At 40.6% G+C, this 16,611-nt stretch overlaps 1 protein-coding gene across 8 annotated transcripts in view; it reads right to left on the bottom strand.

The window, feature by feature from the left end:
• Prune2 (prune homolog 2 with BCH domain) overlaps positions 1-16,611 on the bottom strand; it is a 276,004-nt gene that overhangs the window by 37,515 nt on the left and 221,878 nt on the right. For all 8 annotated transcript variants that reach the window (XM_076918245.1, XM_076918227.1, XM_076918232.1 and 5 more), the window contains exons 10-11: positions 16,069-16,148; positions 5,744-5,944 (exon numbers count right to left, since the gene is read on the bottom strand). In XM_076918245.1, coding sequence (XP_076774360.1) covers positions 5,744-5,944; positions 16,069-16,148 — 281 coding nt within the window. The remainder of the gene's footprint in view (positions 1-5,743; positions 5,945-16,068; positions 16,149-16,611) is intronic.

Genomic DNA, 16,611 nt, shown 5'->3' with positions numbered 1-16,611 from the left:
TTTATTACCAAAAAGAAATTTCAGTTTTGCTCTTGATAACTTTTCCTGTGTGTTTATTGATTACAGTATCTTAGTAAGTGTACTAGTTAGTTTTTGTCAACTTGGCACAAGCTGGGGTCAAGTTTGGCAAGAGAGGACCTAAGCTGAGAAGATGCATCCATAAGATAGCTTGTTGGCAGATATGTAGGATATTTTCTTGATTGATGACTGATATGGGAGGAAGACTCAGCTCATTGTGGGAATTGCCACCCCTGGGTCCTGGCTCTTATAAGAGGAGAAACTGACCAAATGATGGGGAATAAGCCAGTAAGTAGGCACTCTACCATGGCCTCTCCTTCAGGTACCCAAACCTTTGGGTTTCTTCCTTGAGCTCCTGCCTTGACTTTCTACAGTGAAGGACTGTGAGCTGCAAGATCAAGTAAACCTTTTCCTCCCCACGGTCTTGGTCTTTACCAACGTCATGGTCTTATCACAGCTATAGAAAGCAAATGAGGACAGTAAGAAAGGACCCTTCTATCTTAAAAGCATGTACATGCAAACATAAACACACGCACAAATGCACAGGCACACACACACACACACAAACATACATATGCACACCTGTACAGGCACACACAGCACAAACAAAAACATATAGAGACACACATATAGGCACATACATAAACACACACACACATACACACACACACACCACATGCACATTTTCATGTGATTGTTTTTGAGGCATTAGTCCTAATGCTTCAGAATTTGGGAACTATTACATTGTGGTGGTTCCATCTACTTCCCTTCTTATGGGCATAAATTGGGAGAACGGGGGAGGGGTTGGGGATGTGGTTCAGCAGCGGAATGATTGCTAAGCATGGGGATGACAGGGGAAGAACGGGGTAGGAAGAAGGGAGAGGAAAGCGGAAGCAAAAGAAAAGGACATAGATGGAGAATGGGATAGGGCGAGAAAAAAAGAGGGAGGGAGGAAGAAAGGAGAAGGGAGGGAAAAAGGAAAGGAAGAAGAAAAATCTTCAGAGCACTTTAAGGACTCGTCAAGTGTTCATGCCCATGATCAACACAAGCTAGTGGGCAGTAAGGCTGCTCTACTAAGTTCGCCCAGTTAGCCACACCTTCCTGAGTTTAATAATTCTGTTACATCTTTAAACCCTCTGCCTTTATTTCCCAGCTATCATAGATATGTTTTGTACTCACTAACTGTCCCCAGGTCCCCCAAATCAGTCCTCACTATGGTCCTCTCCTAGTCACTAAGTTTATTTTTTTTTCCCCTCACTGATAATCCTTCCCCTTGAAGGGGTTGGAGACAAGTAGGCCACCACAGATAAGGAAGAAGCCAACCCGAATGTTTCCTCCTGGTTTTCTGAGATGATGTAACATATGCTCTTGAATGTTCTGTGCTACACTGACCACAACCGAGTCAAGCGTCTTCCTATAGGGGCACACATCTGTGAACGCTGGCCAGCCTTCTACATCTGGACATTGCATGGATGTCAGGAAAGCTCTCAGAAGGCATGGTGCCTGATGTTTTCTGGTTTTAGCAAAGACATCCAGTACACAGCTTAAATGGTTAAAATTCCCTTGGTGATAAATAACAGACTGGTAGTCAATTTGGGTATAAAAGTTCATTGCAGGGGCTAGAGAGATGATTGGCCAGTTAAGAGTACATACTGATCTTACGGAGAAGACCCAAGCTCAGTGTTCAGGACTCTCAGTGTTAGGGCTCCAGGGGATCTGTCGACCTTTTTATGGATGTCATTGGCACCTTTGCACACATATTCACATATACACACACAGAGAGACGGATGATTTAAAATTATGATAAGAATAAATCTTCCAAAAAAAAAAAAACCCTCTTTGTACAAAAATTAAAAAAAAAAAAAAATCTCTTCAGACACAGGAGCCTAACGTCATCACTTGAATGACAAATGTGGAAACAGGACTTGCTTTTGTAAAGCTGACTGCCTGTTGATGCTGGAAATAAGGAAGAACGGCAATAGGAATGTAAAGGTGTGGCTCTGACTGAGATAATACTGGCATGCCGGAATGCTGTCCTCAGGGGTCAGTGTTGGAAAAGCTGCTTGCACAGGGTCACCAAACATCACTTGGGAGCCCTGCCGGTCTAAGAACACAGCCACGTCGCCTCTGATGTTCTTATCAGAAACACACAGGTCAAATTCTTTGCCATCTTCCCACATCCTTCCCACAGCCGAACCTGAGCTCTGAATTGTGAGAAAAATTATGTCGTGGTTGGTTTGGGAAATAGAATGAGGTCATCATTTCCCCCCTTGACCTTGGAGTATTTTGTTTCTAGGGTTAGTATCATGACGCACTGAAAGCAAATTCAGAATTAATCTTCATGTGAATGACAAACCTCCAAGCCCCTCACTATCTCTGTAGTTCTGATTTCGTTGGCACAAAAATCAAACCGTAATTATATTTCTGTTTGGACACTGCTATAAAGGAAAACTGATTGGAAGGGAACAAACTGGGGTCTTTCAATGGAGAGATTAAATTGTTTTTCCATAAGAAAATTGGCAGTGTTAGGCAAATACCCTGAAAAAGCATTTGGTCATTAGCTACTAAATAAAAGAAGGACTTGTGGGAAAACTCCTGGAGGCTATAAAGGACAGATTTTCAAAACAAAAATGTGGCCTACAGAAGCAAATGTACAAACATGAACTTTCACATCTTGTTTTCTGTATGCAGGCTCAATTTAGTAAAAGATCCCACCCCACCCCATCCCTTACTCATCATACTGAGATGGGAAAGCAGAATGAGCAAGAAGCCAACACAACAACGCTTGTTTTGAATGCTGTCTCAGTTATGGTTTCTATTGCTGTGAAGAGACACCACGAAGAACAACATTTAACTGGGGCTGGCTTACACATTCAGAGGTTCAGTCCACTATCATTATGGTGGGAAGCATGGCAGCACGCAGGTAGACATGGTGCTGGTGGGTATCTGGGAATTCTACATTCGGATCAGCAGGAAGCAGGAAGAGCAAGTGAACCACTGGGTCTGGCCTGAGTTTCTGAGATTCCAAAGCCCATCCCTACAGGGACACACTTCCATAAACAAGGCCACACCTTCTAATAGAGCCACTCCCTACGAGCCTCTGAGTGACATTTTTATGGCACTACTACTTCGGCCACTTACAGCTGTATAACTTTAGGCAGATCTTGTAACCTCCACATGTCTCTGTGTTTTCATCTACTGTGAGAGAAAACAGTCTGTTTTACAGAGAAAACATGAGGCTTATAGGAATTATCTCAAAAAAATACTTGGAATATATCCTATAAAATACAGTAAAACATCACAAAACTGTCCATTTGGAAAAACAAATTATGGCCACTTTTGAAAAACTATACTTGAAAGTATTTCATAGTCAGGTTGGGAACTCACCTGGAATCTTAGCACTTAACCTTGTCTTTAAAAAAAAAAAGAAAGAAAAGAAAAGCAAATCCCTAACCACAATGAATGAATAATAAACATTTTCCTTTAGAATGTATATGCCAGATTCAACAAGCTTACCTGCAAATCCCCAAGACAGGAAGCTTTTAAGCACTTATTCCATATACTAGGTCTTAAATGTACTTATATTCCAATCTTCCTATGCAGTAGTTATCCATGTCTGCTCTACAGAATATAGCTATTCACACAAACTCTGTGGTTTTGGTAGTTAATGTTTGGTCTTGCTTATTTATTCGTTTGTAATCACGTTTGGCTATGCACCTTTTGTTTGAAATCAATGTGAATTTTAGAGTTCAGCATGTACTAAAATCCGACTCTGTGACTTTAAGACCTAGAATAACTGAGGTCATTAAATTGCCTCTTTCAATGTGATGATATCAAGTAAATAAAAGAGCCCTGTCAGCAAGTGGCAGCTTTAATTACCAGCTAGCTCAGGCACCACCACTTTGCTTGACAGATTTACTATTTATAAATAAAACACTCAGATGTGGTGTGACAAAGCTCTCCACAGAAACAGTGGAGCAAAAGGCAAGGGGAGGGAGGGACCAGCTCTAGCTGTCTTCAGTGTGGTTTCAAGTCAGTAGATTAGCAAGAAGAGCTGGAACAGCAGGGGACAGCTGGAATAGAAGGAGGGTGTGAGAGCAGATGGAGTGGGTGGAGTATCTTGGGAAGACTGAGGTGGCAGAGAAAAAATGAATTCAAGGTATCGTTTTACTTTATATTTGTATATTTTTAACTATCAGATCAAATATCCAGATGATTACACTCATTTACCAACATCAGTAGATTCAACCAACTTCAGAAAGAAAACTATTTGGGGAAAAGAATTACATGTGTACTGAATGTGCACAGAAACTTTTTGTTCTCGTTATTTCCTCAAATGTGCATTTATATCTTATTATATTCTATGATTAATCTAGAGACGGTTTAAAGTGAATGGAGGATGTATGTGGATTCTATACAAATGCATGGTACACATAAAGGATGTGAACATCCTTAGATACTGGTGTCTGTATCCACTACAGACCACATGTATGCGGAAACCTACAGAAAACCATGACTAGGACAAAAACTCAGCACAAATAGTAATCCGTGGAGTAGTCCTGTACCTACTTAAACTCTGTAAATCCACACTGGTTGTGGATGCTGTCCCGGTGGCTCAATGACATTGGGCTGAATTAATCATTTAATTTGATGAATTTCTCAATTATATTTTCCTATGAATGGGATTTCCTATCTACAAAAAGCCTGGGTGTCCTTTAATTAAAAAAAAAAAAAAAAGTGCTTCTTTTTAAGACCGGAAGTATTTTTTTTTTCCAGCACCGGGTGGCATTGTGGCTGAAAGTCTTTCACTTTGGTTTTCAGTTCAATTTTCAGAGAAACCACCTAGCTTTAAGTGGAACCGGGATGGCAATGCTGCCTTATGGTGCAAATGCTTTGTCTTCAACTGTACTTCTGAACAAGCCAAATGTCTCCAAGCAAGAGAAACGATTACAGGAGACTAGCACTCCCACCACGACTGTCAGTCCTAAGTGTGGCAACTTCTCTTTGCCTTCCTTGTCTTTATCCATCCTTTCTTCCTTCTGTACTGAAAAGACAGCAGAAGTCTCTGCCCTGAGCAAGCATGCATTCTAGCGGAGTGGGGGATGTGTGTGTGTGTGTGTGTGTGAGGGGGGTGAGAATCCAGTAAACATCTCAATCAGACAAGCAAGCAAATCATTAAACACAGTTTTAACAAAGGAATTGTAGAAAATAAAAGAACCCTGGCATTGGTATGAAGGGCTGGGAACACATAGGTGGGGAACACTGGGGACAGTACAAATCACAGAAGGCTAATTGAAGTGGTGGCATCTATAAAGAGATGGAATTAGACATGTCTAGTCAGGGTTTGGGGGGTCTGAGGAGAGTGAACATTCTAGACAGCAAGAGTTTGTATATGGGAATTGGTAAATTCTGATTTCTCCTCTTCAAATTTTGCATCCCAGATTCAAGTCTCTTTCTTTGAACAGACAACTTCAGTTTTTCCACACATAGCATTGGGTAGAAATTTCACCAAAGGGTAACAGATGCCAATGAGTAACCTCTGAGAACTATACCTACTGTATCACACTCTAAACTGCCAATCATGGACACCCTGGAACGAGATTCCAACAGAAGCTTCTAGAATCACAGAGAATAGCCACCGGGACAACAATTAACGAGTTGTTGCCATGTTATCTAGACAAGCATTTATTTACATAACATAGGTCTCATTATCTAGGAAACTTACCATGGCCAGTGTATTCAAAAGAATCTGCTTCATCAGGGGTATCGAGTTCATCCACATTGATATCAATCTCATCTGGACTGTCTAGGTTATCATCAGAGAGAATAGATCCTTCACTTTGGTCCAGAGAGAGGTTGATATTTGGGGCAGTGAGTTTGATTCTTCTAGGGTGACTGCCATTGAGATCCAGAGAATTGGGAGGTTCTAAAGAAGAAAACCATAGCAATATTAGTTTATACACAGGAATGGACCAGGAACCCAAGGGGAAAAACTTTAATAAGGGATTTGGATGCTGCTCCCAATTTATCCCTATATCCTTTCCTCCTTGTTTTGTTTTATAAGACAGGTACTTGCTATATAGTCCAGGCTGGCCTTTCACATGCAACCTCAACCTACAGTGTTAGGATATGGGTGTGAGCCATTTGGATGCATTTTTTTTCTTTCTAAAGATTTTCTTAAATTTATGTGCATGTGTGTGTATGCCACACATATGGAGGTGCCAGAACAGGACATCAGACCTCCTTGCAGCTGGAGTTACAGGGAGTTATCAGTCACCCAACACAGGTGCTGGGACTTGTACTCCAGTTCTCTGGAAAGCAGCAGGCATTTTAACTGCTGAGCCCCCCACTCCTGGACCCTTTTCTGGGAAAAAAATCCCTCAGTATTGGCTTCTGTTCAGCACATTGTCCCTGGCCATAAAAATCAGAACCTGGGAGATACTGCTATATGAATAGAAACCTTTGTTTGTTTGTTTTATTTCACTGTTCAGGTTTCAGAAGCCACGGAACTATCTATTATGCTGAATTTTATGGAGTATACTGAATAAGAAAAAACAGTTAAGCACATATGGTTCTGGTACACATTATTTCTAAGAATGGAGGTTAAGAACCTTATTGTCTTGCTTGCTCTTTGACTATTTGTGTTTATTGTATTGCTTGTTCTTTGACTATTTGCATCTATTGTATTGCTAGTTCCTCAACCTAGAACTGACCTTAATACATGCATGTAATCAAAATGGTATAAAAGCAAAAAGGAGGAGGGAGGATGGGATAGGGGGTTCTAGAGAGGGGAAATGGGGAAAGGGGATGGCATATGAAATGTAAATAAATAAAATATCCAATTAAAAAACTTATCTATTAAATTCATAGAAAAAATACCTTAGGTTCTGACAACTCTTTACATAATTATTCACTGGCCTTTCCTGTTTTTCATTTTTTAAATAAAACCTTAAGTACATCGGTTAGATTATTTGAATTTACCAAGGAAATCACTACGTAAGACAGTATCACCCAGCACTACTGTTTACAACAGTCAAGATGACCCATGCTAAGGCTGACAGAAGCAGCTCACATCCTCTCTTTATGTGTGTCTCTGCCTATGAGACTTTTAATGGATGGAAACAGAATTGGGCAAGTCCTTTCTGTACAAGTTTATCCAAACTAAACGAAGAAACATCCATTATGAGCTAAGAAGAAATATTTGCTCTTTATCTCTGGTTCCAACCATTCTGGCTCCCAAGTTCTTTGACATTTCCCTAGCATCTCTTTTTATTTGCAAGCCCTATTTGGATTATACTGATTTTACAGCCTGAATTTACAGTATCTCTGTTGGGCTCTTTTGCACTGGGATCAGCCGTAGACAGATTGCCTAGTGTGAGTGGGGCCCTCTGTTCCATCCTCACCACCACACAAAATGCAGCAAAACAATCCGAAAACTCTTGAGCAACATGTGCTGGTATTACACTTTAGTGGGTACATTAGGTTTCTAGAAAGGGGTTGGTCTTTCTTTTATGTCCTCAGGAAAAAAATCATGAAAACAGCAACATTCAAAGATCATATCAAGATGGAATCAATGGCATTGTATGGTGTTCACCCGTTATCACACTGTTCAAGAAAATGAACTGGGTACAGGAACATGAACTTTTACGTTGAGCCACGTCTGAAAATGCCCCTAACATCCTTGAGTGAATGTAGCCTCAACTGTTGTAAAATGGCAGAGGAGTGTTCCTGTTGGACTTAGATCTAGCCATCTGTCATGTATGGTCTACTGGTAGGCACACTAGTGTGATGGCAACTTTCTTATGCCAGCCCTCTTATTTTTCATGTAGTGTTCAGAGTGTCCGTTGTCTGCAGCTTCCTCCTTCAAATCCCCCTTCACCATCTGAGCTTTTCTGGAGCACTCTGAATTCTTGTTTTCCAAACATGTCATTTCCAAAGTCTCAAAGAAAGCTACTTTGCTTTTACAGTTTCTGATTTTGGGTTGATTGGTGTTACAATGTTGTCAGAGATGGGATGTACCTTCAATGCTGCCGCAAGGGACATAACATGCTTATAAGTGTCTTTGGTTTTGTTGTTGTTGTTTAGGTTTTTGTTTATTTGATTTTGTTTTTTCTCAACTCCCAGTAACTTTAGATCGTGTGAATTTCTTCAGTGTTCAAACCACCTATATCTTTGGTTAAGGTTACAAACGTTTATTTGTCCCTTATTGCTTGCTACTTAGGAAGAAAATCTCTTGACTAGGAGTCTAGGACAGACAACTCATGTGGTAGAAATTTGGATTCTGCAAAAGGAAACTAACTCTTTCTTTCTTTCTTTCTTTCTTTCTTTCTTTCTTTCTTCCTCCCTTCCTTCCTTCTTTCCTTCCTTCCTCTCTTCCTTTCTTTCTCTTTTTTCCTTCTTATTCTTCCTTCCGTTTCTCTCTGTCTTTCTCTCTTTAATATGTATTTATTTTATACTATGTGTATGTTTTGCCCATATTTATGTGCATCAGGTTTGTGCAATATTCTTGAAGGCCTGAAGAGGACCTTGGATCACTTGGAACAGGAGTTACAGGTGGTTGTGGGTTGCTATGTGGGTGCTGGCAATTGAACCCAGGTCCTCTGGAAGAGTACCCAGTCCTCATAACTGCTGAGCCATCTCCCCAGCTCCAGGAAGGTAACTTTCATGTTCAGTTACTGTTGTGGTTTGAATAAGAAGTACCCACCAACTGGCTCATGCATTTGAGCACTTGGATTGGTTCTGTTTGCAGGAGATTAGGAAATCTTTAGAAAGTGCAGCCTTGCTGGAAGAAGTACATCACTGGAGGTGAGACTTGGAGGCTAGAAGCCTCTTCTTCCTATGTGCAGCTGAGATGTGATTGTTCAGCTTCCTGTTCCTACTGCCATGCCTTCCCCACCACTGTGAACATGGAGGTCCTGGAACTGTAAGCCAAAAGAAACTCTTTCTTGAGTTTGGTCATACTATTTTATCACAGCAGGAACAACAACAACAACAAAAGCCAATCCAGAAGTTGGCACCAGGAGTGAGGTCTTGCCCTAAGGGTAGCCTTTCTATTGTTCGAGGCAGGAAGCCTCTCCTTAATAGCTCTAATCTCTTCAGTAAATATAGACTCTTCCACACATAATCTTGAAAGAAATATTGTTCCTTTTTTCTTTCTGACTTGCTTTTATTCACTGTGGATCTGCACAAGAATAATCAGTAAGTAACAATATCACAGACTCAATGTTGTGTTTTTTAAAAATTTCTTCAATCAAATAAATTAGTGTATTACTTCTTAATTTATCCTCATGAAAATTGTTAGAACATGGGCAGAAGTCAGCTGGATTGTTCTCCAAAACAGTGCACAAGTGGCCTCTAGCCCAGTTGCTAATAAGGTCTTCTTTTTCCCCTTTGAACCCTCCTGAGTCAAGCCTCCACTCTTCCCTGTCAGGAGTCATAATAGGACAAGCTAATAATTAGCAGGTGATCATCCTGAAATGGCTTACCTTGGATTATTATATAATCTGTGACAAGTGAGCCCTTGTTCAGCAAGGCTGTAAGGAACTTATTTTAGAAAAGATTCCTGCTATTAATATGATTTTCCTATTATTATTATTATTGTTATTGTTATTATTAAAAAAACATATATAACAATCACTAAACAATAGCACACCCCTTTGAAGCAGATCTCTGCAGATCCATGAAGATGTACTGTCTTCTGGTGATGCTATATAGACAAATAGATGACTTCTTAAGTCTTAATAATGAGCCTATAAGAATTTCTAAAATTATATCAATGATTATTAAGCTCTTTTATAGTGGGACTGCTATTAGGTCCCTTTCTGATAGTCTAAACTGCAATGAGAACTCTGCCAGTCTTCCAAGTGTCATCAGTTAATTGCTCTTAGATAGTAACCAGACTTTCTCCTACTCAGAGCACATTCCAAGAGATTGTGAAACAATTAACCAAAGGTCACTAATAGGGAACTAAGAATTTATTATAGGTGCTGGGACAGAAGATAAAATATTGCCTGGGTTTATCTATATAAAACTTCACTAATTTTTTTAGTTATTGTTTTAAACTTTCAGTGAACCTGTGGAGTTAGACAGGTGATGGATGTTTAGCCAGATAATTACTCCTAATGGATATGCATGTAAAATTCTCTGCTGTAAACTTCTATTTCAATTTATGACTTGATTTTTTGGTGTGAATTTGTGATGAGCTTTGTAACATGTGACCATGTACTCTGAAGAATGTATAAGTACTGAAGACAAAGAGAGAGTCGTTCATCCCTTCCCTTCTTTTTCCCCTGCCTAGAATTTTTTTTCCCTTAGAAATTTTCCCTTATTAGATTTTTTTTCCTTTTCCCCACTTAGGACCTTTTCACTTTTCCCCTTAGATAGCTTTCATAGGAACCTTTTTACACTTAGTAATAAACCCTATAATAACTTCTCTAAGTGTCTTTTTCTTCCTGTGACCTCTATTTTAGCAGGCATAAGTTTCTGCTGAGATAGAACAAAGGCCACATTGCCTAATCCTCTGCTGTTAGGCTACAGGTGTTAATCACTTAAGCTTGCAGTCTTTTACCCTCAGAAGTTTTTAGGACTTTTTTAAAGTTATCATCAGAATTTCAGTACAGGTCAGAGAGCCAGAAAGCCCTGAGACCCTCAGACTTTAAAGCCATCACCAGAGTCCTACTCTGTGCCCCTGCCACTACCCTCTCAGGGCTGGGAGGCTCCCAGCCCTCCCCATTAATCTCAGCACTACTGTCTTCAGGCTCCTAGTAGAATCTTCCACTTAAGCTCTGCTTACAGCAACCAATGGCTTTTTCCAACTTCTAAAGTCTTCCAGAACCTGGCACCAAGGAGACTACCACCAGTAGTAATTAGAAAGTAATCAGCACTCAGAGTCTGTGGCCCATAGGGGACCTGGAAATAAATGAGAGTCTCCTACATGGTATTGGTTTTGAAGGCAGAAAGAGGTTCCTGGAGAGTGGCTGAGGACTGACTCTGTGGCAGGGTCAGAGTCCCTAAGAGAGAACAGGGAAAGCCATTGGTGAAGGTGAAGCCTCAGTTGCAGTAAGGACACAGAATATTACGGTTGCCTGGACTGTGGGATGTCCGCTAAGGACAGCGGCTGGTGTGGAGTGGAGCAGGAGCTACAAGACAAGCTATGTGACTGACAGATGGCAAAGCCTGAGACGTGAGACTTCCCAAGCCCTTTGGAGCCCAGAAGATCATGAACAAGTGAGTTCCAGATGTTGAATACTGACCCTTTTCAAGTTGTTGGGTTTCAGTTTTACTTTGATTTGATTGTCATTACACCTTGGTCCTTCTCTCTCAGAATTAGAATAAATATAACTTTTTTAAAAAGGGGGGGCACAGTTAAAAAACTTTAGACGTAAGTAAGACATTGGATTTTTAAAGTGTTGAATATGTTAATGACTGGACTTTTAAGCTGTCCTATATTTTATATTAAGGTATTAATGTGAGATCTTGGAATAAACAAGAAAAGAGAGGGTGTGGTTTAATGTGGTATGTTTGAGCATCGTGTTAACAAGGAATAGAATTTCAATTTGGCACAGCCTGTTACCTGAGGGAGTCTAAATTGTGAGATTATCTGAATCAAACTTGTGGGTGTGCCTGTGGAGTGCTTTCTTCACTGCTAACTGATGGAGGACTCAGCTCACTGTCAGATGTACCATTCCTAAGCAGGGATTCTTGAGCTATATAAAAAAGCTACTTGAGCAGAGGCCTAGGCAGCAAGCAAGTAAAGCAGCATTCCTCATGGTGTCTCCTTCAGTTGGGCTTGAACCTCTGCCCTGACTTTCCTTAGTGATGGGTTGCATGTGGCCTGAAAGTGTAAGCCAAACCAACCCTTTTCTCCTCCAGTTGTTTTTGCTCACGATGTTTATCACAGCAACAGAAAGCAAACTACGATGGCTCCCTATGGGGATCGGCTATCCTAAGAGCAACCAGCATTCTGGAAATGCCTAGTCTCTTATGGCTAAGCCTTGGGTCCTCATCGTGCAGATTCCTGACTTGATAGCTTAAAATTCCCCACGATGGTTTGAAACTAGCCTGTACCCCTTTGAAGTTCTTTGGATGTTTCAGAATGAGTTTCCTGTGTATTCAATTCATACAAAGTTATAAAACCAAGCAACTGAAATAAGAAGCATACTCGCTTGAATGTGCTCTTTTCCTGCTGCCAACTCTTCTCCGAGCTTCCTTTTTAGGATATGAAATTTAAGCATCCTTGAAAACCTGACTGCAGAGGTTGAGGGATGTAGCTCAGTGGCATAGTTACTTGCCTAGTATGCATGAGGCCCCAGGTTCAAGTCTAATTCTTTCTGTCCCCAAAGAAGAAATTGCTGTCTTAGCTACAGTTTCCATTGCTGTGAAGAGACACATGACCAAGGCAAATCTTATAAAGGAAACCATTTAATTGGGGCTGCTTACAGGTTCAGTGGTTCAGACCATTATCAAGGTGGGGAACACGGCAGATTCACCTGGCAGTGTCCACGTAGGCATGAGGCAGGAGGAGCTAAGAGTTCTACATTTTATTCCAAAGGCAACCAAAAGGCTGTCCTCCAGGCAGTTAGGAGGAAGGTATCAAAGCCCACTTCCACAGTGACATACTTCCTACAACAAGGCCACACCTATTCCAACAAGACCACACCTCCTAATAGTGTCACTCCCTGGGTCAAGTGAATTGGAACATGTAAGTTTATGGGGACCAAATCTATTCAAACCACTACACACCCTATCTGATTCAATGACATTTTAAAAAATCCATGTAGACTATGACGTTAAAATGTTTACACGTGTGCATCAAACAAAAGCTGAACTGCCCTGTTACTGAAGAATTTCCAGTGTTGAGGAATATGGATGGATATAAATATGGATTGTTCATTTTATATATTCCTCAAATAAATTTGCTCAACAATCTGAACTTTCAGTGAAAATACATCAGCTTAGCTTTGAGGAATTGTATCAATTAGTTTACTTACTTGAAAAAGACATGGCTGAGGGATGTTTTGCATTTGGACCTTGGAATGACTTTAGTGGAGATTTCTCATGATTAAGTGCTAAAGACCAAACAGATGCTCAAACATTAGCCCTGAAGTTTGCTCCCAGTACCTGACTGGTGCATATTTTACAACTCACGTAGTGACTTCACTTGCCAATTGATGATTGTCAGAGCAGTTCTAAGCAAACATTCTTCCAAAATTCTGACAGACACAGCCAACAGTTGGTTGAATTCTACATTCTTAGTGGGTCTTCAGAAAAAAGTTAAGTACTTTAGTTAAACAACATTCCCAGACTGAGAAAAGTACCCATAAATTAACTGCCTTACATATCCAAGGAACAGGCTACTGATGTCATGGCCCTCTCAAATTCAAGCTGATTGGCTTGCAAGCCCCAGATGAAAGGATTTTCTCCTAAACCAAACTCCTCTGGTCTTCCCCAGTAAGCCTGAAACCAAATTCTTCATTGTCCCAAACACATTTTACATTTGCATGTGACACCATTGTCATCATTAATCACTCAACCTAAGAACTTTACCTGCCTCGGAAAGAAAACATTCTTCAGTTATGAGATGGGTATGTGTGTCTTACGTAAGTCAACCACAAAATACTCATCACTGTGAATGGTGTTCACCCAAGTCCTGTTTCTCTATAATAACCTTTAAGGCCCCGGTTAGCTTAAGACTGATGGGAAATAGTAACTTGGCAGTTCCAGAGCTTATAAGTATAATTGCAATATAGAGACATTAGCTAACGTCATTTATTCAAGCCTTAAATGGTGGACACTAGTAAAATGTAAATACATTGGTAAATACTAAAATGTCTTTAATAAAGAAAGCAGACTTACAAAAACAATTGGCACTAAGTGTTAGGTCTATTTCTCAAGGAGGGACTGTAATTAAAACAGATTGCTATCTGTATACACCTGGAAAATCATTTTGCCCACTGTTCCTCCTAGTTTTGATGTCATCCTGACACAGACTAGAATCATCAAGAAAATATCTCCACCAGACTGGCTTTTAGGCAAACCAATGGGACATCTTCTTAACTAGTAGTTGATGTGGGAAAGCCCATTGTGGGTGATGTCACTTCTGGGTAACTGGTACTAGATATGTATAAAAGCAAGCTGAGCAAACTATGGAAACAAGACAGTAAGCAGCACTCCTCCATGGCTTCTGCTTCAGTTCCTGCCTTGGGTTTCTGGTATAAACTTTGGTTGATGATGGATTGTGACTGAGAATTGTAAGCCTGAATGAATCCTTCCCTCCCAAGGTTGTTTTGATCATGGTATTGCTGTTTTGTTTTCTGTTTGGTTGGTTTTAGTTTATTAGAGACAGGGTCTCTCTATATGGACCTGGAACTCACTATGTAGACCAGGCTGCTTTTAATTCACAGAGATCTAGCTGCTTCTGTCTCCCAAGCACTGAAATTAAAGGCATGTGTCACTACTTCTAGATAGCCATGGAGTTTTATCATAAAAACAGAAGCTCTAATGAAGATTTATACCAAGTCAATTATATGGGGAAAAAGAAACTATCCAAAATTGACGCTTAAAGCGACCCTGAACCTAGCCCAGGAGAACTGTTAAAGGGATGTTTGATTCTACTTCCAACTGGCTAAAATCTAGTTCTATTATTACTGGTATTTTTAATAGAGGTTAATACTATATATATAACTCATTGCATAGTTACTTCTTTTCTCAGGATAATAATGCCATGTTGACTATAACATCCTTAACTGAGAAATACTGATGAACAATTTCAAGTTATTGTCTCTGCCCTGGTACCTGACTGCAGCCTTGTTACTTAGTGTGGTCTTGCGCTCTATCTACAGTTAGACTTCCTTTCCTCTGTGGAACATGACTTCCAGGGAATGAACTAGCAGCTACAAGGAACTAAATGAATATAAAGTTGATAAATGGTGTGTGCTTTAATGATGGGCATCCTAGTATTAGGGTAACTCCTCCCCCTTAAGCTCTCTGCTTTATTTGGGGTACCCACCCAGAGGCAGTTGAACCTTTGGGAAACTCCAGAATTGCAACTCTCAAGGCCACACTTCCAGTTTCAAAGTTTGAATTGATCAGCATCCGTCCTGTGCATCTTACAATCTGCACAGTTATTTGTGGCCTAATTCCCTCTCTGTATTAAGTCAGTAGGAAACAGTGGCATGTCTCCATGAGTCCTGTGAGCCATCTATCAAGCCTGAGGATGGAGGGAGCTGTGGACACTCTAATTTGTAGCCAGTTGGTCAGAGCACACAGGTCTAGCCTGAGACTGCAGTTGGTGGCTAAGTGGGAACTGTCTTGTGGGACTGAGCCTTTAACCTGTGGGAAGTGGGACCGTCTAGGCAGATGTGTCAGCCCTGAAACAAACCATAGGATATCCAGCTGCATCTGTATGAAAACTCTGACATATTTGCTCACAGGAGTGTTTGTTCTGTGTGACAGTATGGTAGGAGAAATGTGTCCCAAGCCTTACCTAAAGTAATGGGCTTCCCTGGCACAAAGCATTTAGAAGGCATCTGGTATGCCCTGAAATTCTGTCCTTGTCCTAAACAATGTTACTGTTCCTTTGTTGTAGTATCTCAGTGCTGTGTTTCCACATAGATCATCTCTCACACTGTGCACCATGGAATGTCTTAACATACCACTTGAAAAGTATTTCCCTTGAAACATTTGAAAAGAGCACCCATATAATTATGTATCAGTTACTGAACATAGACATAGCCTGTAATTTGGTATTGTAATATATAATAGCCAATTATGGGAACTGAAAACACCAGCAGATGATTAGAAAAAAAAAAAAAAAAAAAAAAAAAAACCCCAGGAGATCACTTGCTGTGGTTCATAACTGGAAGCATGGATATTTAAGTCAACTCTGAAATTAACCAACCCGGGCCTGACACCTTTCTCTCACACATTTTCTTCCTCTCTTTACGTTTGTCACTGACATCACAAGCAGATGCATGGGAAGTGGTCTTCTCACTGAACAATAATGTCTGCACAGAGAAGGCCATGAGTAAAATGAGCAGATGTTTCTCTCACCGGGCCTCATGTCTGCGGCACTGGGACTCAGTACTCCCTCCTCGAAGGGGATATCCATTCCTTCATCCTCTGACGGGGGTCTGAAAAGAAAAGAGAGGAATTAAGCACACATTAAACACACATTCACACACAGGCACACAGGCACACATGCACACAGATACTCACATACACACACATACACACTTGCATGTTTTATTGTCTTTAAAAGGAATAAACAGAGAATAGAAGATAAGCTGACGTGAAATAAGGCGAGTATGTGAGCAGAGCCCAGTGTTACGTGGCCCCCAATGCAGTCTGTAAATGAGAACCACAAATGTCAATGTCATTGACCCCGTGAACATCGGCTTGGCTGTGTATAATGGTCACTTCTCCCAGCTATCACAAGCAAATACAAACCCAGTAAGACTTCAGAGAGTGCAAAGAGCTAATTCATCACAAGGGATATTAAACATTATTTTCAACATAAAATGCAACAGATTTGCTTTAGAGTAGACAGATCTGAGTATCGACCCCATTCTCCCCCTATAAATGTGGGCCTAATCC

The sequence above is a fragment of the Arvicanthis niloticus genome, chromosome 1, assembly GCF_011762505.2.
Source record: "Arvicanthis niloticus isolate mArvNil1 chromosome 1, mArvNil1.pat.X, whole genome shotgun sequence".
Lineage (NCBI taxonomy): Eukaryota > Metazoa > Chordata > Mammalia > Rodentia > Muridae > Arvicanthis > Arvicanthis niloticus.
The sequence above is the reverse complement of the archived record's forward strand: the minus strand, read 5'-3'. Positions and strand labels throughout refer to the sequence as shown.